Source organism: Choloepus didactylus, chromosome 3, assembly GCF_015220235.1.
Source record: "Choloepus didactylus isolate mChoDid1 chromosome 3, mChoDid1.pri, whole genome shotgun sequence".
NCBI lineage: Eukaryota > Metazoa > Chordata > Mammalia > Pilosa > Megalonychidae > Choloepus > Choloepus didactylus.
This window is the reverse complement of record NC_051309.1, coordinates 189,583,953-189,610,349: the sequence shown is the minus strand read 5'-3', so window position 1 is coordinate 189,610,349 and position 26,397 is coordinate 189,583,953. Positions and strand designations below refer to the sequence as shown.

The window sequence follows — 26,397 nt, the reverse complement described above, 5'->3', positions numbered from 1 at the left end:
ATTTCAGCCTATATATTTTTACGGATATTGTCCTTTTGTCTTGGTTCCAAGTACCTTTCATAGATACTCTGCTTATAGGACAAAACTGAGTCAAATTAGTTGCCTCTGTTTATATAATCTTTTGAAATCTTCACCTAATTTAGATGCTGCAGAATATATCTTCTTAATTCCATTCCTTTTCAATACAAAGTATGTTATCTCATTAAAAACAAACTCTGCCATTAAGTTCCTCCCATAAACTGAGATATTCCAAAGCACAGTTATCAAATTTCAAACAAATAAATAAATATTGCACATCATTTGAGCCCTCATGGTTTCTTACTTTCAATTATAAAGATTAATTTCAATGTGTTCTTGTTTAGAAACTTCATTTTTTAAGTTGCTATTAGTTAAAAAGTATCAGGATCTAAACTTTTGGTACTCTATTCATTAAATAATTTGATTAAATATTCTCAGCTGATTTTGAACAAATACAACCAAAAGTTAGAAAATTCAGTTACCAAAAGTTCAATACCATTGCAGAATGTATAAGTTGACTCACCAAGTACTTCTTCAAAGGTTCAAACTTTTTAAAAATTCAACTGATGAGAAGCAGTAAATAGGAAAGGATGTTGAGCAATGATAAAATATTATTTTTAATTCAACATCAGTTTTCCCATGCAAAAAAAATTGTAGTTCAGTTACTTAAACTGTGTACATATTTTCAAAACATATATTTGGGAGATTCAGTCCCCTGGGAGTCATGTCGTGGGACATGGGACATGACGTGGGACATGATACCCAGGTATGAGCTAGGCCCTGGCAGCAAGACATTGAAAATGCCTACTTGACTGAAAGGGGGGAAAAGTAAAAAAGAAAGATAACCAGCTAGGTCACAGTGGCTGAGAGATCCCACATAGAGTCCAGAGGCTAGGGAGGTTTCTCTTATGCAACCTTCGGCTAGACATCCCAAATGGCCACAGTATGCCAGGCCCTTACCAAAAGTTGTCCCCAAACACCTAGGTCCCTACCTGAGATTCTATAAAATATTTGCTCACAAAGTTTTATCTCTCAGGAACTTAAATGCACCAGAGTGTTCTGAAACTAAGTATAAATATAAATATAAATATAAATATAAATATAAATATAAATATAAATATAAATGCTGGAGTGTTGGGATAGCTGGAAGGAGGTAAATGACATGGTGGAATTGTAACCTGTAACATCCTTTGAAATTTGCTCTATGGCTATTCATTGAACTGTGCTTTGAAAGTCTTCACCTTTCTTTATATATTCTATATTGTATAATAAGGAAAGAACTGAAGCTGCAGAACTGTAACCCATGACAGTTTTTGAAATTACTTATATAAATGCCTGTTGAGCTGTACATCATATGTTAACAGCTTCCTGTGTGCATGTTACATTTTACAATAATGGAAATAGCTGAAGTTGTGGAACTGTGACCCATGATATTCTTTGGAATTTGTTCTCTAACTACTAATTAAATTGTACTTTGAAAGTTATCACTGTGATATATACATGTTAAAGTTCACAATAAAAAAATGCATTAAGAAAAAATATATTTGGACAACTGTAGCTTCTCTTCAATTATTGGAATTTAACAATTTTTATGAATGTAAAATAAAGTATTTGCACTGCAACTACTTCCATTAATATTGCAGCTCCATAGATTTCTTAATTTAGTAAGATGCTTAAATGATGCTAAGTTTGTTTAAGCACCATTTCTTGCTTCAAAAAGAAAGGTGGTTAAACTCATTCTAAAATCATTTAATTTTTTAATCCAATTCTGTAGTCAACATAAAGCTTTGGAGTTACATTTTCTTGAAGGTGAAATTATCTGATGTCATTGTAAATTGTCTTAAATTAGTTTTAAAAGTTCAGAATTGAAAATAAATCTGACTTGTGCGTGATGAATCTAAATATAAATTTTGGTGGTACTCGTGGTAAAAACAATCTATTAAGTTTGTCTGTTTAATTGTCATCTTCCACTATATTGTGAAAACCTTGAGGACAGGAGCTAGGTCATTTTGCAGTTCAAGTACGTCATCTAGTGCTTAGCATAGAATAAGTACTCTGTAATAATTCATTAAATTATATTTATATTAATTATAAATATATCAATGAAAATATAATATTATTATTAAAATATAGTTATAACCATTATAACATCATTTCCAATTCTTATTACTAAAGTGTTTCCCTGGAATTAATTTAATAAATAATTTCACAAATAAATTATTACATTAATAAATAATTTCACAAATAAATTATTACATTAATAAATAATTTAATAAATTAATTCCAGGGCAACATTTTAGTAATAAGAATTTTTTAATGATTGTAACTTCCAATCTGATATCTATAGACCACCCCACCAATTTCTTTTGTCTAGTTAGAGTAAAAAACAAACTCACTCAAAGTTTTCAGAATAAGCTATTTTCTTATCTAATGACATAAAGCAATAAGAATTGGGAATTTGCATTTTATTTTCAGTGGACCTGGAAAGAACTCAAGAAATATTGCAGTACTTTTTTTCAAATATTGAAATGTCTAGAGCATATTAATTGCATGTCCACTTACATTTTTTTTCTCCTTCGAATTTTGATTAATTATTTAAATACATATCAGGAGTGTATTTTTCTGAGATGTTTGCATGCAAGAAATTGTACACGTTTTTAAAAATTCTAAATAAATCCATTTCAAGGCCCAACTCACCAAGCCTGATGAGAAGTTCAATATTATAAATTCTTCAGGACACTCCCTGTCTCATAGGGTTGTACAACACTTTCGGGGGCTTGTGGGGATCTTGAACAAAACCCTCTCAGGCTGTAACCACCATGTTGTTTCTTCTCCTGCTGGGCATCAACGTCACCACCAGACTGGCTGTTGGCTGTCTTTTGGGCATTGTCCTCTTTGGGATTAGAGCCAAAGAGGTCCCTCAAGAAGGTCAGGATCCAGAATCTTTTCTGCATCTCTCATGATTGCATCTACATCTTATTTTCCAGTCTCCACAGCTACTCACACTGCTATAGTCTGTTTGATGTTTCACTGACCTTACAGTGCTATGTGCAATTGGCACAATATTAAATGTTTATGTGTACTTAGATCTCTTTCTAAACTTTATCTTTGGGTCCTTTGATGTGTCTTCTTGTTACCAAATGTTTTTAAATGTTTTATTTTATAGTGAATTTTAATAGTTTGGATAGATTTTTAAAGCTATATTTGATTATATCATGAAATCAAAGAGCTGGGAAAGCCCTTGGAACTCCTTTATTTTAACTATCCCAATGTCCCTTACAACATTCTTGGCAAATGATTTCATAGCATCTGCTTGAGGGAAACAAACTTATTACTTTACCCATCCCACTGCCAGACAATTCTAACTATTAGAATATTCCTACTTACATTTATCTGAAATATGTCTCCTTGGGTTCCCTATTTTAGTTACATCTCTGTCTTTACCTTTCTCTTTCCAAGGTGCTCTTTTAAGATTCTTCCTATAAGATTTAAGCCATATATATGTTTCCACAATTGAAAAAGAAAAAAAAAAAAAAAAGACAGTCTAAATAGGCAATGACAATTAAATGCCAATGATGAGCCTGGATGGGATCTGAGGATGGAGGAGAGGAGATTCAAAGGGACACAGTGGGGACATAAGAAAAAAAAAAAAGGAAATATAGAATATAAGCTTTGTATCAATGTTGAATTTCTTGAACTTCTTAGCTGTGCTTAATGGGATTGCATAAAAGAATGTTTTTATTCATGGGAATTGTATATGTGAATTATATTGTTTGTTCAAGGATGTGTGCAGCTTGCTCTCATATGGTCAGAATACAGAGCAATAGAAGATGGATGATAGATAAGGAGAGAGGGAGGGAAAGAAAGAAATGGTGGTGTGATAGGATGTTAAAGTTGGTGGATCGGTGGATCGGGGGAGGGGGGTTGGGGTATGCTGGAGTTCTGTGTATGAGTTTTGTATTGTTTTTGCAATTGTTCCTGTAAGTTTGTGTCCTAGTTTGCTAATGCTGCGGAATGCAAAACACCAGAGACGGATTGGCTTTTATAAAAAGGGGGTTTATTTGGCTATACAGTTACAGTCTTAAGGCCATAAAGTATCCAAAGTAACACATCAGTAATTGGGTACCTTCACTGGAGGATGGCAAATGGCGTCCGGAAAACCTCTGTTAGCTGGGAAGGCACGTGGCTGGCGTCTGCTCCAAAGTTCTGGTTTCAAAATGGCTTTCTCCCAGGACGTTCCTCTCTAGCAAGCTTGCACCTCTTCAAAACGTCACTCACAGCTACACTCCCTTCAGTCTCTTTGAGTCAGCATGTTTTATATGGCTCCACTGATCAAGGGCCACCCTGAATGGGTGGGATCACACCTCCATGGGAGTATCCCACCAAAGTCACCACCCACAGCTGGGTGGGGCACATTCCAAGCAAATCTAACCAGCACCAAAACATCTGTCCCACAAGACCACAAAGGTAATGGCATTTGGGGGACACAATACATTCAAACCGGCACAGTTTGTATTTATTTCAAAATAAAATTAAAAAAAAAAGATTCTTCCTATAGCTTTTTTTCCCCTTATAATCCCAGATACTCTATAAATTTAATTATTTTCTGTGGGCAGGTAACTCTCAAAACTGTTTCTCCAATCCTGACCTTGCTTTCAATATATAGGTCCATGATTTCAACTATTTTTTAACATACAATCCATGTTGAGCCTTGTTGACACTCCTACTAGTATCTTAAACACAATGCACCTCAAAATAAATTTATCACATGTGCCGGTTTGAATGTATTATGTCCCCCAGAAAAAGCCATATTCTTTGATGCAATCTTGTGGAGCAGATATTTTAGTGCTGATTAGATTGGAATTCTTTGAGTGTTTGCATGGAAATGCACCCTACCCAACTGTAGGTGATAACTCTGATGAGATAATTTCCATGGAGGCGTGGCCCTACCCATTCAGGGTAGGCCTTGATCAGTGGAGCCATATAAATGGCTGATGGGCAGAAGGAACTCAGTGCAGCTGAGACTGATGTTTTGAGGAGGAGCTACAGCCAAGAGGAACACTTTGAAGAATGCACTGGAACTGAGAGAGGAGCTTCAGCTTACAGAGACATTTTGGAAATGGCCTTTGAAAGCCAACTTTTGCTCTGGAGAAGCTAAGAGAGGACAAATGCCCCAAGAGCAACTGAGAGTGACATGTTGGAGAGAGGCTGAAGCCTAGAGAGGAAAGTCCTGGGAGAAAGCCATTTTGAAACCAGAAGTCTGGAGCAGATGCCAGCTACTTGCCTTCCCAGCTAGCAGAGGTTTTCTAGATGCCATTGCCCATCCTCCAGTGAAGGTACCCGATTGCTGATGCATTGCCTTGGGCACTTTATCGCCTTAAGACTGTAACTGTGTAACCAAATAAACACCCTTTTATAAAAGCCAATCCATTTCTGGTGTTTTGCATTCTGGCAGCATTAGCAAACTAGAACATCACATATACACACAAATACTCTTCCTCCACTCTTCTCCATTTCTAATTAATTAAGTGATTCATTCAACAAATATGTGAACACTTGCGATATGCCACATTCTATTTTAGATACTGGAAAATAAACCAGAATGAAGTAGAAAATAGAACTTCTGCTTTTCTGAGGTTTAAATTCTAGGAGGCAAGGTAGAAAATAAACAAAATAAAAATCTGATGAATATGTATACAGTGTTGGATAAGAATAAGTACTATGGAAAAAATTAAAAAGGAAAGAAATAATATAGATTGAATATAGGAAAGGCATTGTATAAGGCTACTCAAATGATATGAGACATAAGCCATGACTTAAACTTGAAACTTTGAAAATTTCTTTAACTGTTCCTTCTCCCTTGACTATATAGCTACTTAGTTAAAAATTTTAGCAGAATGATATACTGAAATATCACCTCTGATTTATATTCTTGGTAGACCATTGCAAATGAATGAGAGGTTCTTTGTTTTTCCTTTCCCTTATCAAGAAGGCAAAGAAACTGCTAGTTTCAGAAGGGGGTAGTTTCTTAAAGATTAGTTGCAATATGAAATCTGAAACTATATCAATGGACTCTTTATACTCTATTACATTAAAATCCAAGGTGTCTATCTTGCACTTTGAATGAATATTTTAGGAGTGCAAGATTTTTTACCATCATGCTTTAGTCATTAGGAAAATATTAGTTCATTGAGTTACTCAGATCTTCCAATTTTGACACATTTCACCATATAATATGAAAAGGACACATTTATTAATATCACCATCAATCTCATCCAAAAAAGAAATCTTAAAGTATTGGGAAGCTGTCAAGCTCACAGTGGTAAAAACACATTTTCCCAGAATTAGCTAATATTCACTTGAAAACTTGAATTCTATCATTGACAACAAATACTGTCAGTTGTTTCCCTTCAAGCAAAAGATTTACTTCCTTTATTTTTCAGAAAATGGTCTGCCAGAAGCCCATGCATATTAACCACAGTTTGTCAATAATTTATTCAAGTAAAAATGTCTTTTCTCCTGCAAAAACAGCTAGTTCAGCTCATGACTCAATCACATCAGTGCTTTTCCTTGAAAGAAACATTATATTGTGGCATGCAGCAGAAATGCTTTATACATACTTCCTATTTTGACAAACAGAATATTTTTTTAAAAAGTTTACTTGAGGTTCAAAATTTAATAAATAAAAATTTTTACTGCTTCATCAAGGACTTTCTTAAATAAAGTGGCATAATTTTTACTGCAAGATGAGGCAGTAAAGAAATGCGTGACTACCTGCAAAGTTTGGTGCCACTGTCTCGATTCATGCTACAGTGCTAGCCTTTTTACCCACCATAGTTTTTTCACCTTCAGGGAAAATGTCAACACAGTGAAAAAAGGTAAATTAATTATTATTATTAATAATAATCATTATTATGGAAGCAGTTTTGACCTTGCGAATACTCTGAAAGGGTCTTGCTAGAGTAATGTTTCTAAAGCACAATTTTCATCATGTCACTCTCTGCTCAAAAGATTTCAACTGCTCATCATTGTCCATGGGGTAGGAAGGGTAGGAGTGGTGAGGATGAAGGGAGGGGGATAATCAAAATTTCAACCTGAAATTTATATGCTGCACCATTTTACATTAATTTATATTGTAATTCCATATGCTCCTTCATGCATACTAGCTCTAGACAAACAAGCTATTTGCTATTCTATTATAAACCTTGGGATTTTGTAGTTTAGTTCAAATAATTGCACTAGTTCTTTGGCCTGGAGTACCTCACCTTCTGTCCCATTCTTCATATGCAGATCTGCCCCTGCTTTCAAGGTCCAACTCAAATGAGGGCTAACTAGATATCATAGATCCCTCCTCTGCATGTATATATCATTTTGTATCTCTCCCACGCCACTTATTTTCTACCTATTAACAACCTCACATTCCCTGAATTCTAGCAAGGTGCCTTAAATATAGTTGCTGCTCAATAAATACTTGCTGAATAAGCAAGTGTTAGGTTGCATTGACCATTCATTTATATATTTCACTGCAATTACCATATTAGATGGTTGTTTGTTAATGCTTTTGTCCCCTGAATAAACTGTTTTTTCATTGTTAATCTTGTTATGGCACAAGGCAATTCAACTCACAACCTTGATTTCATTAGTGAGTCTGTTCTCCTTAACATACTCAGATTTATAAGGTCTGCAAACCAAAAGCATAATGAGGTGAAAGCGCTCTGAACTGTGTAAAGTATTGATTGTGTTTAAATTATGTTTGAAGACAATTATAAAGGCAATTTTACCATTTAGTTATTTCCCTTGAGCACCCAGGGAATTACTCAGAATAAAGGAATTGCCCCCTAAACATGACCATCTCACTAATTTCCTTCAGGTTTCCATTTAAGTTTATTTTATGGACCATAATGAAGTAGCATAATTTAATTATGAAATGGCTATTCTTAAATCACTTAGTATTAATGATTAATACAAGAACAAGCTAAATATGCTGACTGTAAATTGTATTAGAGACTAACTAAAGCTTATCTTTAAAGGAACTTTAGAGAGCTAGTTTCTTTTAACAGAAGACTTTGAAGTGTAAAAACAAGATGATGTTTCAGTTAATTTCTCCATTTATCTGTCTAAATTGGGGGAAAAATCTCACATATCACCTCTTCAGTGTTTGCAGGTATAGAAGAAAAGGATACATCTTACCTGGCAAGCGATAGGAACTTGTGCCCATGTTACTATCCTTAGATTCTTGAGAAATTTGCATTTGTCAAAAGAGATAAAATGGTATTTATGATGGGTAAATCATAAATGAAGGACTTTGTATAAAAATGAAAGCCTTCTATTAACAATCAAATCATCGTTATTTGCAGGATTCAAAGAAATGCATTCAAGTCAAGCATAAATCCTAGTAGTGCTAATGGTCCTGTAACTTCCCATATCTGTCCTGAAAACCTGAATTCAGATGTGCTCCCTTGAGCCTGGAGTACTTTACAAACTCTACCAAAGTGTGGTTGCTCCATAACAAGCCACCACACTGATGGTACTGCTGCTAAAAACTTTGGCAGCAGAATCCCACCCAGGCGTTGTAAAGAGATCCCATCATCATTATGCTTTGCTACTGCTATCTCCATCCTCTTTGTTTGTCCCTGGAGTGGATGCTGCTAAGGGTGCCCCCAAGTCAGTTGGGTGCTCTCACTCCACTCACCACCACCACAGCTAGAACAGATTCTTCTCCCTCTCTGGAAGGTTCCCTTCTAGGTATTGAAGGGGGTGGGTGGAAAGGGGCTTGGTGCTCACTTCCCTTCCCCTGCCCATTGTTCTGTTCAGCCTCACCTGCTCCAAGCTAGCTGTTTCTACTACACAGCCTCTTCCCCACAAAACAAGCTTGTTTCCAAGGGAATTTGTTTGGGGCAGTTTCCCTTGTTTGCTGCCTTGTGGACCTAGAGCTTCTGCTTCCTTTATCTGACCATTTGACTGGGTTCAGATGCCAAACCATGCTTCCTCTCCTTTTCTAGCTCCTGGTAGTTAAGCATCAAAGAACTTCATGGTCAGAGTAACATCAGTCTGCTCCCATAGTCTCCATTCATTTCTGACTCCCTCTCTGCAGCAGCCTTCAAATTTATATTTCAAAAGCTGCTCACTCAGAGGAAAGTAAAAGATAAATTCTGCTATTCCTAGATACCTCCCCTACAGAAATATGAATGTTTAATTTAGTAAAATTGGTGGCTTATTACAAGATACCTTGGTTAATTCTCTCTACTGATGGTATCTGCAAGAGTTTCCTCCTCCACAAATTATTTTGCACGGATTTTCTTTGAACTCTGATTTTCCCTGTGTAGCAGACAATTTTTTTTTTTTAAAAAAATACCACTTTGTCTAGATTTGGAGTTGGAATAAAGAAGTAGAAATCATAAACTAAAATAGTTAATGATGAAATCAAGAAATCACCAGCTCTGGTACTTTCTCCCTATGGATGTTGCATTTTAGGTCATTTCTTAAGTGATAATTTCAGTTTTTGTTTGAAGAGTCCTGCATATTTTGAGAGAAGTTGAGGGGAAAACTAATGGAGTGGAACCAAAATGAAAATTGCTGAATTAATCCATTAGCTGCCAATCCCTAGGAAAGAATGTATATGCATGCCCTTTACAATTTCTACCTGCCATTTATACTTTTTTTATTAGCCTGCTTCATTTCCTTACATTATTTGGTGAATGTTCCACATGAATAGACTTCAGTAGTCTATTTTATGAAATGTAGTTGGACAATGCATACATACCTCAGTCGGTAGAGATAAGATGCTATTGTTTGCTCTTCCCATCCCATGTAGACTGTACAAGTGCTTTTGATTTCATTTCTTCTGATGCCCTTTTTATGCTCTTAATATTTTCATTATGCTTTGCCTAGTTGGGTACACAATGAATGATCTCATTTTTGAATGGCAAGATGAGGCACCTGTACAAGTGGCAGAAGGACTCACTTTGCCCCAGTTTCTGTTGAAAGAAGAGAAAGATTTACGATACTGCACTAAACATTACAATACAGGTAGGGACTCAGTGTTTGTCATAAGATGTGTGACTCATGATTTTATAATAATGCAGATGCTTCTTAATTATAACATCAGGTTGATGTTGTGTTTTCCATAGGAAGAAAATGTATGTATTTGAAATTTATGGATGCTTCAATTCATTGCATACTGTTATATAAAAATAGTACCAAAGAACTATGAGGTGTTCAATTACACTTAAATTATTTTTGTGTGTGCAAAAAGCCCATTGTTACATAGCACTGGTATTTCAAAAAAAGTTCCCTTAATTTAATAGAAACAGTAAAATGTATTTTTTTTCACCCTCCTTGGGCAGTAAACACTGTGTTAACAAAAATGAAAGAAAAGTGCATTTTTTTAGACTTCATTTACCAAAACTTTCCTTTTGGCCACATTTTCACGCATTTCAAGGTATTTCTCTTTAAGTCCCTACCACCCACATACTGACATGGAAAACTTCAGCCTTTGAGAAAAGACATCAGATATAGTTAGCAACAAGGATGGAGAGACTTAGTGTGATATTCATACATTCATGAGATTTTAAATTCTCAGCTGGCATGGGATATTCCCATAACACCTACTGAATAAACTATACTCATGAATTCCGTTGAACTGCCCACAATTGAAGCATCCCTCTGGTGTGGCAAGGGCGTGGCTGCCCACTAGCATCAGCTGATGTTCTTAGCTTCATTACAGTAACTGATTTCATCTTAGACTCAGCATTTTCCAGAGCTGTGATCTCACGTTTCCAGGATACAGGGTCCCTAGTCGCTCTTAAATCCTTAATCAATTCACAACATCTGGTGACAGAGTCTGAAATTTTCTTAGTTCAGAGGTGAGGCTGACATCTAACTTAGATGTTCAAAGTTAACATCTCAACACAAAGATAAAAGGCAGGCATTAGTAGCACTGTCCCTGCTCAGCTCTCTAGGGGCAGCTGTGATGATAAAGTAATTTTAGAGAATTCCTAAGACCCACCAGAGTTAGTTCAGGGAGGTGAAGTTATAAACACCACTGTTAAAACTATCAACATTTTTTGTGTGCTGCCTTGGCATCCTTCTAACTTGGCAAAGTCATCTGCCTCAACGCTGACGTTTGTTCTAGTTAACAGGCAGTTTTCTAGCCCTGGGGCATAAATTCTCCCAGAGCTCAAACCAGCTTCTGCAACCACTACCCGCACAATCCACACACCTCACCAGAGCCCACCGCCCTGGGTGCCCCCCAGTCCCTTTCCCTTTTAGCATGTGCTTGCTTTAAACTAACCAATCCTTGACTCCCGCAGAAAATCTACCAACCCCTTCCGCGAACCACGGTAAAGGCACAAACCCACGGATCCCTATCCCTCTGCTTGTGTGCTCCCCACGCACTGGTTGAGCCGCCCGAGCGGATCACGCTTCCCGCGGACTCCAACTGGTGTCTCTCTCTGGGGCCTGTGAGCAAGAAACGCTCTTTTCTCGTGCATGGTGGCCTCGGTTTCCCACTGTTTCGCACCAGTACACTGCACTGGGACCCAAATTTAAAAATCCAGCTCAACTAGTTCGAAACAACCACCCAGGACTGAATTTTCATTTCTTCCTTACATAAAAGCAAGCTTGAATATTTTCGGAGTTATTTTCCAAGTAAATACATCCTAAAGATAAAAACCCTCTAGTTGTCAGTCTACTATAAGCAAAGGTGTTATTTTAGTAGTCTCACAACTTTACATTCTAGGAGACTATAACATAGTTACCTGCCCCCAAATTATAGAGAAAGTAAAGCCATCTGATAGTTTTCTCAATCAGATCTGCAATTAATTTGTCCCAGACCCCAAGCTCCATTTTATTTTCACTCAGAATGTGCAGGGGCCCTCTGCTAATTATTTTCCCATAATAGGCTCAGATACCACATAGTTCCCCTATGTGTTGTATACAAATTAAACAAATAAAAACAACATGTTACATAAATGCCACTCTTGTAAATACCCTTTCCTCCTATAAAATGGAAAACACTAAGGTCAAAAATGTTTTCGCACACAAATGAATTGCACAGAATTAAAGGTTTTGTGTAGTTTTATTTTAATTGTCTAAAAGTATTCTTCAGTTGTATACTACAAAGGCTCTGTTCTGTCCCTTGCCTATATCTCTAAATTCCTCTTCTGCCTCTCCCATCCTGCTGTTATCTTTTGCCACAATGGCTTTCGCATATACACAAAAACCATTCCTACCTCACATCTTTTTCACTTGCTCCTCCTTTTGCACAGAAGGTTCTTTCCTGAACTTCTTCCCAGCCTAATACTCGGGCATCCTTCACGTCTCTATTCTGATGCCAGCTACTGAAATATCTGTCCTTAACAGGCAAATGTGAAACACTCAATTCCCTCCACGTCCTGCTTCCACTCTCTGAAATTATATCTTTCACTTATTTATTTGCTTGTTTAAAATCTGTTTAAATTAAATTACCCTCATTACCATAAATTTGTAAAGATAGAGATTATAACTATTCTATTCTGTATTTCTGGGGCCTGCTGAAGTGTGTAGGGACTCAATAAGTATTTGATGAGTAAAATAACAAAGAATGGACTGGAACATGGAAAATTTGTGAACTTTACATGTGAAAATATTACAGACTCTCCCCTGGGGTAGGCAGAGGGCAGGTTTCTTCTAAAGAGGAAAAATTTTCATTTATGCCTTTATCAGTAAAAATACCTTTTTAAAAAAATCAGCATTATTAAAATATAATTTACATGCCATAAATCAACCTATTTATAGTTCACTGTTTTTAGTATAATTTACAGATTTGTGCCACCAACACTATAATTTAATTTTGGAACATTTTAATCATGCAAAATAAACCTCATGTGTTAGCACTCAGTCCCCATCCAACCCCAGGCCCCAGCCCTAGGAAATCACTAATTCACTTTTTATCTTTATAGATTTATATTTTCTAGAGGCTCCATAAAAATAGAATCATATGTAGTTTTTTGTGCCTGACTTCTTTCATTTAGCATAGTGATTTTGAGGTTCATCCATTTTGTAGCATGCAAAATAAATTTTGTTGCAAAATAGCATTCTATTCTATGGATATGCCACATTTTCTTTATTCATTCATCAGTTGATGGACATTTTAGAGTGTTTTCAGTTATTGTCCACTATGAACATTGCTGCTAAGAATATTCATGTGTGTATGGACATATGTTTCATATCTCTTAGTTACATATCTAGCAGTGGAATTACTGAAAAATATGATAAATCTATGTTTAATATTTTTAAGACTGCCAAACTATTTTCTAAAGAGACTGAGCCATTTTACTTTCCCACAACCAGTGTATAAGGATTCTGCTTTCTCCACATCCTAACCAGGACTGGTTATTGTCTGTCTTTTTCTGTTTAAAGCTCTTCAAGTCTGTGGAACACGGTATCTATGTGTGGTTTTGATTTATATTTCCCTTATGATTCACGATGAACATCTTTTCATGTGCTATTAGCCATTTGTATATCTTCCTTTGAAAAAATGTCTGTTCAAATCCTTTGCTAGTTTCTAAATGGATTACTTGTCTTCTCACTTTACTAATGGTGTCATTTGAAGAACAGGATTCCAGTATACCACCCTACCACCAACAGACACCTTACATTGGTATGGAATATTTGTTACACTTGATCATAGCACTTTTTTGTAATTCTACTTTTCTTAACAATAGTTACCTTTGTTAGAAAGATTATTAAAATAGTGCTGTTCACTATAGTTCTCATAGTTTACATTAGGTGTATTTTTTCCCATGTACCACCCTATTATTAATACCTTGCATTAGTGTTGTACATTTGTTATAATTCATGAAAGAACATTCCTAAACCTGTACTATTAACTACGTGTCTTCCATTGTCTACAATATGGTTCACTGTGTTATACAATCCTGTTTTATCTTTTAATTTTTATTCTAGTAACATATACGACCTAAAGTTTCCCCTTTTAACCACATTCACATATATATTTCAGTGCTGTTAATTACACTCTCAATAAGGTGCTATTATCACCACCATTGCAAATGTATAGAAACACAATTGATTTTGCAAATTGGTTTGTATCCTGTAAAGTTGCTGAACTTGTGTCTTATTTCAAATAGTGTTTTAGCAGATTCTTTAGGATTTTCTCTATACAAGATCATGTCACCTGCTTATAGTGACAGTTTTACTTCTTCCTTTCCAATGTGAATATGCTAGATTTCTTGTTCTTGACTAATTGTCCTGGCTAGAACTCCCCAGTACAATGTTGAAGAGAGCTGTCAAGAGCAGACATTCATTCAACCTTGCATTCCTGCAGTGAATTCTACTTGGTTGTGGTGTATAGTCCATTTTATATGTTGCTGGATTCCACATGCTAATGTTCTGCTGAGGATTTTTACAGCTATATTTGTAAGGGATATTGGCCTGCAGTGTTCTTTCTGTGATGTCTTTATCTGGTTTTGATATCAGGAATATTGGCTTCATAAAATAAGTTGAGCTGTTCCCTTCTCTTTTATTTTCATTTGTGATGTTTGTGAGTTTGTGAAGGGTTGACATTAAAGCTTCATTAAATGTTTAATACAAATTCATGTTTGAACCATATGGTCCTAAACTCTCCTTTGTAGGAAGTTTTTAAATTATGAATTCAATCTCTTTATTGCTATAACTCTGTTCCAATTTTCTATTTCTTCTTGAGTCATTTTCAGTAATATGTGTTATTTTATAGATTTTTTTCATTTCACTTAAGCTACCTTGTTATTGGCATCCAGTTATTCCTAGTATTTCCTTATAATGCTTTTCATTTTGTAATGTCAGTAGTAATGTCCCTCCTGTATTTCAAATTAGATCCTTCTTTCTTTTTGCTTGATCATTCTGGGTAAGCATAATTTTAATTGCAAATTGTGGTTAACCCAAGACAAAGCTCAAATGCTATAAAATAGATGGAAAAATATAAGCATGCTTTAAGAAGTTTCATAGGTTGTTATGCTAGTGTTAGCATGTCACAATACTTGTCACACAATTCCATGATGTCTCATTTACTTCACTTAAAAAATTGTTTCATTTCAGTACAATTATTTACCTCATTCTGTCTCCAAAAATAATGTATTATTAAATTGCTATACTGGCTTTACCTACTTTTTTGTTTTCCTTATTTTTCACTCATTTATTTTCTTCTCCTTATTGAATTTGATTTGGGAGATGGGAGAGGAAGTGGTATAAGATATTATATATAATATTATATATTATATATATAAATGATAGAGTGTGTGTGTATACCATTGTCTTCTATCCCAATGATAGTTATAAAAAATACTTTTTTTATTAAAACATAAAGAGAACTATATTTTTTTCTTAAGAATCCTATGAACTTGAGAGATTTTATTGAAAAGATCCAAGTGTTCAGTAATGGCTATTAATTATGTCATAAGATTACTTCAGGGATTATTTAACAGTGTTGTCATGAAAATGTTTCAGCCCTTTTTCCTCCATTTCATTTTATGACATTTAATGAAAATTTAAAAATATTTATACTTTAGTAGAGCTTTACAAATTCATAATATTTTCATGCACTTCAGTAATCTTTAGGCATTCTGTATGTATTTGATAACTTGATAAAAGGATCATGTATTGCTTGAACATTCTTCTGATTACTTAGCACTTGAATATAGCTGGAATATAGCTTTCCCAGAGCTAATGAACCTCCACTGAGACATTTTAAGCCCTGTACTCTCTCATCCTTCCTTCAGCCAGAGATTGTGCCCTTCTATCACAGTAGCATGTGGCCCCAGTCACATTAATAGAAGCTTTGTACTGGACCCTATCTAGCAGCACGCTAGCAGTTTTTCTGAATGTGCTCACTGATGTCTTTCTTTCATGTTTTGGTCACAGAATATTACCCAAAGAAAGAGCAACATGTTTACTTCCTATCTACTCCATCTCGAAATAGAATAATGAGAGATTAAAAGTGAGAATTAGATGATTCAGAAGGCCAATTATTTTAAGGAAAGATAACATGATAATGGGGAATGGAACCAGGAAAAAAATCATCATTTTTTTTATTTAATTAAAACTTAATTTACTCCTCTATTAATTATTTACCATAATACAGACCCAAAAGCATACATATACAGAACAAATGTATCTTACTTTTTAAAATAAGTATGTTCTTAAACAATATTCAAAGTTATTAATGGGAAATACCTATTTTCTTGTTTGTTGGCATTCTTATTTAAGAAACTATCTTTAAATTGATTTATCTTCTAGCATTTACTTTAAAGTAAATGTAAAATAAGATAAAACCTCTGGAACAAATAGCACATGCCTCTAAAGGAAACAATTAAAAGCTCCAGAAATGGTCAATGAAAAAAAATGGTCTTTATATATATGCACATGTATTCAAGGTTTTTCTCCTGTCTACTTCAGAAGCAACTGTCAGTATCAATTAAAATAGGAGATCTTTCAGTATAGAAGTGCTATTCAAATGTGTAGTAATTAGATTATACTGTTTCCTGAAACAGTACACACCCATATTACCTTGCTTCTAGATGCTAACAGAAAAGTAAGAAAATATTTTTGAGAGGACAATTTGAATATGTGACTTAAGGTTTCTTCTCATTGCGATAGAAAATTTTAGGACAAGTTATTATGACAACAAAATTGTGATATTTGATGCATAACAAAGACCCGTTTTCACCAATCATTACATTTATTTTACAACCAATTAGGAAAGTTTACGTGTATAGAAGTGAGATTCCATCTTGAACGACAAATGGGATACTATCTGATCCAGATGTACATTCCCAGTCTCCTGATCGTTATTCTCTCCTGGGTTTCATTCTGGATCAATATGGATGCGGCACCAGCCAGAGTAGCTTTGGGAATAACCACTGTGCTGACCATGACCACACAGAGTTCAGGCTCACGAGCCTCCCTACCAAAGGTAAGTGCACTACACAGGTGTAACATATCTTTGCACATATATTTATACAGAGATCATTGTCAGCTTCCACCAGATCATTTTCAATAGCATTTATATTTCACTATTGATTTTCAAAGAAACATAAAATCGAGGCAGAAAACCTGGAAAACACAGATATAGATGAAGAAAAAATTCCACAAACAATAAGTATCTACTATTCATATTTTGTATTGTCACTCAATTAAACATTAATATTACTCTCATATATTATAGAATTATTTGTATCTATAGATTTTTAAACATTTAGAAATATATTAGATCTATACGTAAGTTGAATCGACAAGATAAATGTAGATTTAAATGGCTACCCAGCACTCCATTTAATGATTGTGAAAATATCTTTTCACATATTTTGTATTATTTTCATAGTATAAATTCTTAGATCTGCAATGGCTAAATTGATATCTATGCACATTGATATGTATTGCCAGATTTTCTCCCTAGAAAATTATAGTAATTACACTACCACTACTATTGTATGAAAGTGCTCATAGCATTGCACCCTGGGCCAGATACGAGATTTATTTTTTGTGTGTTTGCTTTTCCTCAGCTTTTAAGTAGCAATCAGTCAATAAAAAGGAGATCTTATCTAATTCCGTGATATTAGTCCATGCCAAGTAGGCAGAATTAAAATAAAAACATTCCCTTCATGAAGTTTGTAAAGAACCCAATGCTTCTTTTCACAAGATATGCTGAAATAAAACATTGGAAGCTCTTTTTATCCATCTAGCAATAAAAAAATAACCTTTTTCTCCTAAGTGACCTTTAAGAAAGGAGTTTCTACTATGTAAATACAGTAATTCCATCTAACTTCCAACAAGCTTCACTATTATTTTTATTACAATGATGTTCTGCAGTGCAAAAAAAATATTGAGTGTATATTTGATGCCAACTACTTACCATACCAAGAACATTATAAATCTACTGTCATGGCCCCCTTAACCTTTACTGTGAATTACATTCTGTAATTTAACTATGTAGATTAAACTGTCTCAATAAATAGAAGCAAAGACAGGACATTTTATCATTAAAAATTGTTGCTCAGTAAAGCTAGAACTTGATAATTAACCATACTCACTCTGCCTCTCTGAGATTTAATGACCATCTTTCAAAATTATGCCTATTCTTATTAATATTTAATTGTACTTTCAAAATACTCCACATCAACTAGTGTTTTAAAAAATATTGCCTTTATGAAATTATAAATCTGCTTATAATTTTTAAACTAATAAATCTCATTGATTATTTATATGTCTAAATGTCTCAAGGGATCTGAGTAATAGCTGAAATTCCATAGTCCATTTATAAAAGAAATCCCCTGTTAGCCATTGATTTTCTTCATGAACTACCAGAAATGAAAGCTTATTTGTTCTGTAAGTTGTCAACCAGAAAGAAGAAAGCAAAATGCTCCATTTCAGGAAGCTACATTAATTCATTTAGATAGCTCTCTCTCTTTCTCACTGACATTTTTTCTCCCTAAATTGATCAGAAAACCATCCACCCATACACTGCCTATGTGTAACATGTGGAACCAACAGATAGGAGTGAACTTTATCTAGTCACCGTTCTACATGTAGGACTTACTTGCCTGGTCTGCCAAGTTGGAGATCAGAATGTCTACTACAATTTATGAAATCTGATTCGGAAAATTTTATTTTTTTGTAAAATTATGCAAAAATAATATTACATAATATTTAAATATCATTCCACTTTGTGTAAATTATGTAAATTTATGTAAATTGCATTATATTTAAATAACATTCACATTTCTGATTTCAGGTATAGCATACGTCAATAGGTGATAGAAAACCATTTGGAAAATATCTTTGTAGATTAACCTTCTTTTATACATATGACTGATTTTTTTCCACAGTTTTTTATCTGAGTATTTTTAAATGGCAACAAAATAGATTAGTTGATAATTAATAAACCTACACTATATAATTATCTACAAATAAATTGATAACCAAAATATATAAAACAAATAGCAATTAAAAATAGTGTGGCTCTTATCTCTCCTAACTAAGGAATTGGTAAAATCCTCATCAGCCTATCGTATTTCTGCCTCGATCCTTTCCTTACATCATCCTGATGTAGTTCTATTTTTAGTTGTTTTCTGATAGTTTTCTCTTGAGTCTTATTCCATTTCATATTTTAAAGGGTACTTCTATGAATCATTTTTTAATAATTTCAGTAATTTCCCATTCTCTCATTCTGTAATTTTTCAGAAAGCAACAATTTCATCACCCATGTTTCTCTATTCATTCGTGACCCAGAGTTGTTATTGTGCAGATCTGTAAATGCTAAAATTTTAAATGTCTCCCTCAATTCTGAACAATCCCTAATACATTTGCCCTAAAGTGGATTTACTATCTCTTCTTTGCATATCTGAAGATGATAGACATAAAGATTGATAAATTTGGGTAGAGTAAATTATTCCTTTACATGAATGTCAGGAGGAGCAGAAATGGAGAGAAAGAATGTGATCTAGCTCTAAAATTGTTTGGAGAACCTAGTAACTAGTTCTTGAGAGGGATATATAATTGTGATTATGATGGAGAGGCAGGTGCATTTTATACTCTTTAAATAATAAAACTGAGACAAGATATGACAAAGAAAGGTAAAAATGTAAAAATATGTGTGTGTGTGTACATATATATATATGAAAATACCCTATTTTACCCCTCATTGAGTTGGGGGAATGTGAGAAAGTAAAGAATTTTTAAGAACTGAGGTTTCTCTCTGATTTTTTCCATTGCATTGGCCTCTAGTGTCATGATAAATCTAGCACATATTAGCTTGAAGCTAGAAGAACCCTGTGATACATTTCTAGGAACTTGGAGCTCTTTGATATTTCTGCAGTGACTGCACCAAGTGACCAGAAAAGGGTAACATGTGCACTACAACACCTATGGTTATCCAAGGTTGTTTAGCTTTAGGAGCATCTTCTACCACTGAGTGTTTGGGACAGAGGAGTGAGAAGAAATGACAGTGACCCTAGAGCTATATCATGAGGGCTTTATAGCCTTGGTAAAGATTTTATTTTGATTTTGGGTACAGTGTTAGGCCCCTGAAGAAATGTAATAAGAGGAATGATCACTCTGACTTCCACCTAAGCATCACGTAGAAGGGGCAGAAGAGGAACCGGGAGAGTGCCAAGTGGGCCATTGTAGGCCCGAGTGGACGATGGTGTGGCTAGATTGGTAACATCAGAGATAGAGCAACAGATGGATTTTGAAAGAAGTAGATGTTGTTGAGAAAATGTATGTGGAGGCAAAACAGGTAGGATTTGCTTTTGGCTTGGTCTGTGGGGATTGAGAGAAAGGAAGGAATAAAGGGCAGCACTCAGCTAAGAAACTGGGCAGGTAATGGTGGTAGTTATGAGTGTGAAGTCTCAGGGTGGGGGGGTAATCCAGAGTTCGTTTTTGAACATTTCAATTTTGAGATGGTTTTACGACAACCACGTGGAATTGTCAAAAAATCAGAACTTCCAAAGTTCTGATTAGGGAGCCCAGTCCTCACATTTCAGAGAATGAACTGCAGATAAACAGGGAAGCAGACCAGAGATAATTTTTTCTAGTAATGAAGGAAAGTCCAGAAAGAGGAGAAAAGAAGGATAATTGTGGTTAGTCCTTCTGCTCCTCCAGCCAGAAATAAGCCTGGATTCCCAAAGTCTCCTTTCTCCTTTCCTCACCCAAGGCCCTCTCTATCCCAAATATAGCAGAGGTCAGGGAGCTTGATCAAAAGCTAGATCTACCCCCAAAACTTTTCTCTCAAGCTCTCTGAGATCACAAAGTTTTGTACTTTTAGGTGTGAAAAAGCAATCAACCCTAATTTTAGGTTTTAACAATTATCCAGTAATTTCTCAGTATAAATTTGTTTTATTTTAATACCTACTTAAGATGTGGACCCCGTGAGATTATGTCTTTTATTACATGTGGAGAAGGTTAGCATTAGAAAAATCAGTAGAAGAGACAAAATATTTTAATTTGAAAACTCTGAGTTCTAAAAAAAAAAAATCCACATTAGAGAACTTTGGGCAAATCTTGGCTAGATAGCAATATTTCATATTCCTTGCTCTTCTTTTTCTGCTCTCAGAAATCAGTTAAGTCCTGTTAGTACAGTAGAGTCATACTCCCATCTGTTTTCACACACTGTTTCATAGGAACCAGTAAGAACAACCTTTGGTGCATATCATCTGTTATGTACCATATGTACAAGGTCACAAGCATCAATGTGCATACAGTAGTTTAGCCTTCCAAAAGTGATCTTCAAATCTATCATCATTTCAGAGACCTTATTACATAGCATGTTAAATAGACAGATGCACATATACTGTACACACTCACAATCACAAATTTGGCAGGGATAAGGAAACCTTAGATTCCAGGTTCATCAAAACCCTGTCTCTTAACACAATATATTATGGCACACTTGGTGCCAGGGGCTGTTTTATTCCAGTTATGTTGAAAATAATCTGCATACCCCAAATGCCCAAAAATCAGTGGATTACAATATTTATGCTCACAGACCTGTGGGTCAGCTGGGCCTCTTCTAGGCTTGTCTGAGATTGGCTGAGTTAGGGTGGGCTAGACTCCAGCCTGTAGAGTGAAGATCAACAAGGAAACAGAGAACTTGAATGATATGATTAAATGAATTAGACCTAACAGACCAATATAGAACATTGCACCATAACCCAGAAGGATATACATTCTCCTCAAGTGCTCAGGGATAATTCTTCAAGACCATATGTTGGGTCACACAACAAGTCTCAATAAATTTTAAAAGATTGAACATATACAAATCATCTTCTTTGACCACAAGGGAATGAAGCTAGAGATCAATAACAGGCAGAGAAAAGGGAAATTCACAATTATATGGAAGTTAAATAGCATTATTTTAATCAGTGGGTCAAAGAAGAAATTGCAAGGGAAATCAGTAAATCAGTAAGTATCTTGAGATGAATAAAAATGAGAACACAACATATCAAAACTTATGGGATACAGTGAAGGCAGTAAAAAGAAGGAAATTAATAACCCTAAACACTATTAAAAAAGAAGAAAGTGTTAAAATCACAGACCTAATTACACACCTTGAGGAACTAGGAAAAAAACAGCAATGTAACCCCCAAACCAAACAGAAGGAAAGAAATAACAAAAATCAGAGCACAAATAAATGAAATTGAGAATTAAAAACCAATAGAATTAATAAAAACAAAAGTTGGTTCCTTGAAAAGAGCAATAAAATGGAGAAATACTTAGCTAGATTGACAAAGAAAAAAAGAGAGAATACAAGAATAAGTAAAACCAGAAATGAGAAGGGGGATAGTACTACTTACCCCACAGAAATAAAAAGGATCATAAGAGGATAATGTGAACAACTGTATGCTAACAAATCAACAATTTACACAACAATGGACAAATTCTGAGAAATACGTGAACAGCCTACTGAATCTACAAGAAACAGAAGACCTCAACAGATCACTTACAAGCAAAGAGATTGAATCAGTCATCAAAAACCTCCCAAAAAGGAAAGCCCAGGACCAGATGGTCTCACAGGTGAATTCCACCAATCAACCCAAGAAGAATTAGTACCAATCCTGCTCAAACTCTTCCAAAAAAATTGAATGAGGACGGAACACTACCTAACTCATTCTATGAAGCCAACATTACTCTATTACCAAAGCCAGATAAAGATACAAGAAAATTACAGAACAGTTTCTCTTATGCATATGGATGCAAAGTTCCTCAACAAAATACTTGCACGTTAAATCCAATAGCACATTAAAAGAATTATACATCATGATCAAGTGGATTTTATCCCACATATTCCAGGGTTCAACATAAGAAAATCAATTAATGCAACATACTGCATTTACAAAACTAAGGAAAAAAACCATATGATAATCTCAACTGATGCACAAAAGGCAATTAAAAGCTAGCAAACTTTCTTGATAAAAAAACACTTAGAAAAATAGGAATAGAAGGAAACATTCTCAATATGATAAAGGTTATATAAGAAAACCTGTAGCAAACATATGCACAATGGTGAAATACTGAGAGATTTCCCTCTAAGATTGGGAAAAAGACAAGGATGCCCACTGTCATCATTGTTGTTTAACTCTGTTCTAGAAGTTCTAGCCAAAGCAATTAGGCAAGAAAAAAATTAAAGGCAATCAGATTGGAAAGGAAGAAGTAAAACTTTCACTATTTGCAGAGGACATGATCCTATATAGAGAAATTCCAAAAAAAAAATCTACAACCAATCTAATAGAGCTAATAAATGAATTTAGCAACGTGGTGGTATACAAGACCAACATGCAAAAATCTGTAGTGTTCCTATACATTTGAGTAGGAAATCAAGAAAAAAAATCCATTTTAAATAGCAACTAAAGGAGTCAAATATCTAGGAATAAGTTTAATCAAGGATATCAAGGACTTTTACACAGAAAAGTATGAAATATTGCTAAAAATATTCAAACAAGACCTGAATAAATGGAAGTACATTCCATGTTCATGGATTGGAAGACTAAATATGTTAAGATGTCAATTCTATCCAAATTGATTTACAGATTCAATTTAACCCCCATCAAAATAGTAACAGCCTACTTTGTAGTAAATAGAAAACCCAATTATCAAATTTATTCAGAAGGGGAATGGGCACTAAATAGCCAAAAACATCTTGAAAAACAAGAACAAAGTTGCAGTTCTCACACTTCCTGGCTTTAAAGCATATTGCAAAGCTACAGTGGTCAAAATAGCATAGTACTGGCATGAGGGTAGACATATTGACCAATGGTATTGAATTGAGAGTTCAGAAATAGATCCTCACATCTATGGCCAATGAAATTGTGGCGTTGGAAGAACCGTATATCCCTATGCAAAAAAATGAAAGAGGACCCCTAACTCACACCATATACAAAAATTAACTCAACTTGAATCAAAGACCAAATATAAGAACCAAGACTAAAAAACTCCTGAAAGAAAATATGGGGAAGTATGTTCAGAATGCTGTGTTAGGTAATGTTTCCTAGATTTTAACACAAAGCACAAGTAATGAAAGGGAAAAATTTTAATTTTAATTTTAGGACTTCCTTAAAATTAAAAACCTTTGTGCATCAATGGACTTTGTCATGAAAGTGAGAAGACAGCATACTTAATGGGAGACAATATTTGGAAACTACATATCTGATAAGGGTTTAATATACAGAATATATTTTAAAATTACCACAACTCAACAATAAAAAGACAAACAATCCAATTTAAAAATGGGCAAAAGACTTGAATAGACATTTCTCCAAAGAAGATACACAAATGTCTCAAAAGCATATGAAAAGATGCTCAACATCACTAGCTGTTAAAGAAATGCAAGCCAAAAGCATGAAATATCATTTCACATCCACTAGAAAGGCTACCATTAAAAATACTGAAAATTACAAATGTTGGAGATGATGTGGAGAATTAGGAACACTCATTCATTGCTCATGGGAATGTAAAATGTTGCAGACCTGTGGAAGACAATTTGACACTTCCTCAGAAAGCTAAGTATAGAACTGCCACATAACCCAGCAATCCCTCTGCTAGGTATATACCCAAAAGAATTGAAATAGATATTTGCACACTGATATTCATATCGTCATTGTTTACAGTTGCCAAAAGATGGAAGCAACCCAAGTGTCCATAAACCGATGACTGGATAAACAAAATATGGTATATACATACAATGTAATATTATTCAGCCATAAAAATGAATGAAGCCTTGGTGCATGTGACAACATGGATGAACCTTGAGGACATTATGTTCAATAATGAAATACTGAAACAAGCCAGACACAAAAGGAGAAACATTGTATGATCTCACTGATACAAACTAATTATAATAAGCAAATTCATAGAGTTAGAATTTAGAGTATCGGTTATCAAGGGACAGACTGGGAGTAGAGAATGGGGAGTTGATGCTTAATTTGCACAGAATTCACATCAGGTTGATTGAAAAGGTTTGGAAATGGATGGTGATGATGGTAGCACATTACTGTGAGCGTAATTAACACCACCAAAGTATATATGTGAGAGTGGTTAAAAGGGGAAATTTTAGGTTGTATATTTTACTAAAATAAAAATTCAAAGATAAAACATGGGACTGTATAACACAGTGAACTCTATTGTAGATGATGGGCTATAGTTAATAGTACAAGTATAAGAATGTTCCTTTATGTGTTATAACAAATGTACAACACTAACACAAAGTGTTAATAATAGGGTGGTATATGAGAAAAAATACACCTTATGTAAACTATGGACTATAGTTGATAGTGCTATTTTAGTATTTTTTCTTCAATTGTGACAAAGATACTACAGTAATGCAAAGTGTCAGCCATAGTGGGGACATGGGAATGCTATATTTTTTACATGATTGTTCTGTAAACCTACAACATCTCTAATTAAAAAAAATGTTAATGATAATAAAAGGACATATTTTACAGGCCCATTTTGTGTGTTTCAAACTAAATAATCCATGTCCATTGCTTCCCACAGTGTCTTGAACATAGAATCTCTCAATAGTGCAGACTACTAAAGTTAAAAAGAATGTACAATTATTAAAATGTGCTATCATCATGTGTAACAAATTCCCACACCAATGCAAGAGGGTGGTGCAGCGGTGTATGGGAATACTGTATTTCATGCATGATTGTTCTGCAAACCCACAACTTCTCTAATAATTTTTTAAAATAATGTTATTTTTCATCTCTTTCTAAAGAAAGTATAAAAACTCAATTGAACTACTCTTTGATTGTGCTGAACCATCCCTGCCCCTCTGGGATTCACCAAATTAGTGAGAAACAATGAAAGATTGTACACCTCTGCCTTACAGTTTAACAAAAACACTGGTTCTTAGAAAATACAATAAAGGTAGCTTTCCCATTAAGTTCCTCTCCTTCATAGAACTATAGAACTTCACAACTATATATTCATAGAATATATATAGAACTTCATAGAACTTCACAACTATAGAAGTGATTACAGCAGGTAGAAAATATGAATCCAACTGTTACATGATGTTTGTTGATATCATGATCTTGTTGACACATAAAGATCTACACACGAGGTTGCACTGCAAAGACAAGGGATGAGGAAATGAAAGATTTCTATTCACTGGTGTGTTCTTATCTAATTAATGAATATATGCGCTCATTCTTCTAAAAAAAAAATACTCTGCAGTTGTAAAGCAGAATAAATTATAAATGTCAGTGATAAATGTAAATTTGGGGTGGAAATGTCCCCTGGATGATAACCAGGCTTCTCTGTTAGCACAGGGTCCAGTGATAAGATAGGATGCTATTACTGTCAGTAATGCTTTAATCCTCATCATTTAAATACAATGTTCTAGGATTT

The 26,397-nt window shown here is 34.6% G+C and overlaps 1 protein-coding gene across 2 annotated transcripts in view; it reads left to right on the top strand.

Moving 5' to 3' along the window:
• GLRA3 (glycine receptor alpha 3) overlaps positions 1–26,397 on the top strand; it is a 206,823-nt gene that overhangs the window by 156,924 nt on the left and 23,502 nt on the right. For both annotated transcript variants that reach the window (XM_037829105.1, XM_037829104.1), the window contains exons 6-7: positions 9,910–10,047; positions 16,752–16,966. In XM_037829105.1, coding sequence (XP_037685033.1) covers positions 9,910–10,047; positions 16,752–16,966 — 353 coding nt within the window. The remainder of the gene's footprint in view (positions 1–9,909; positions 10,048–16,751; positions 16,967–26,397) is intronic.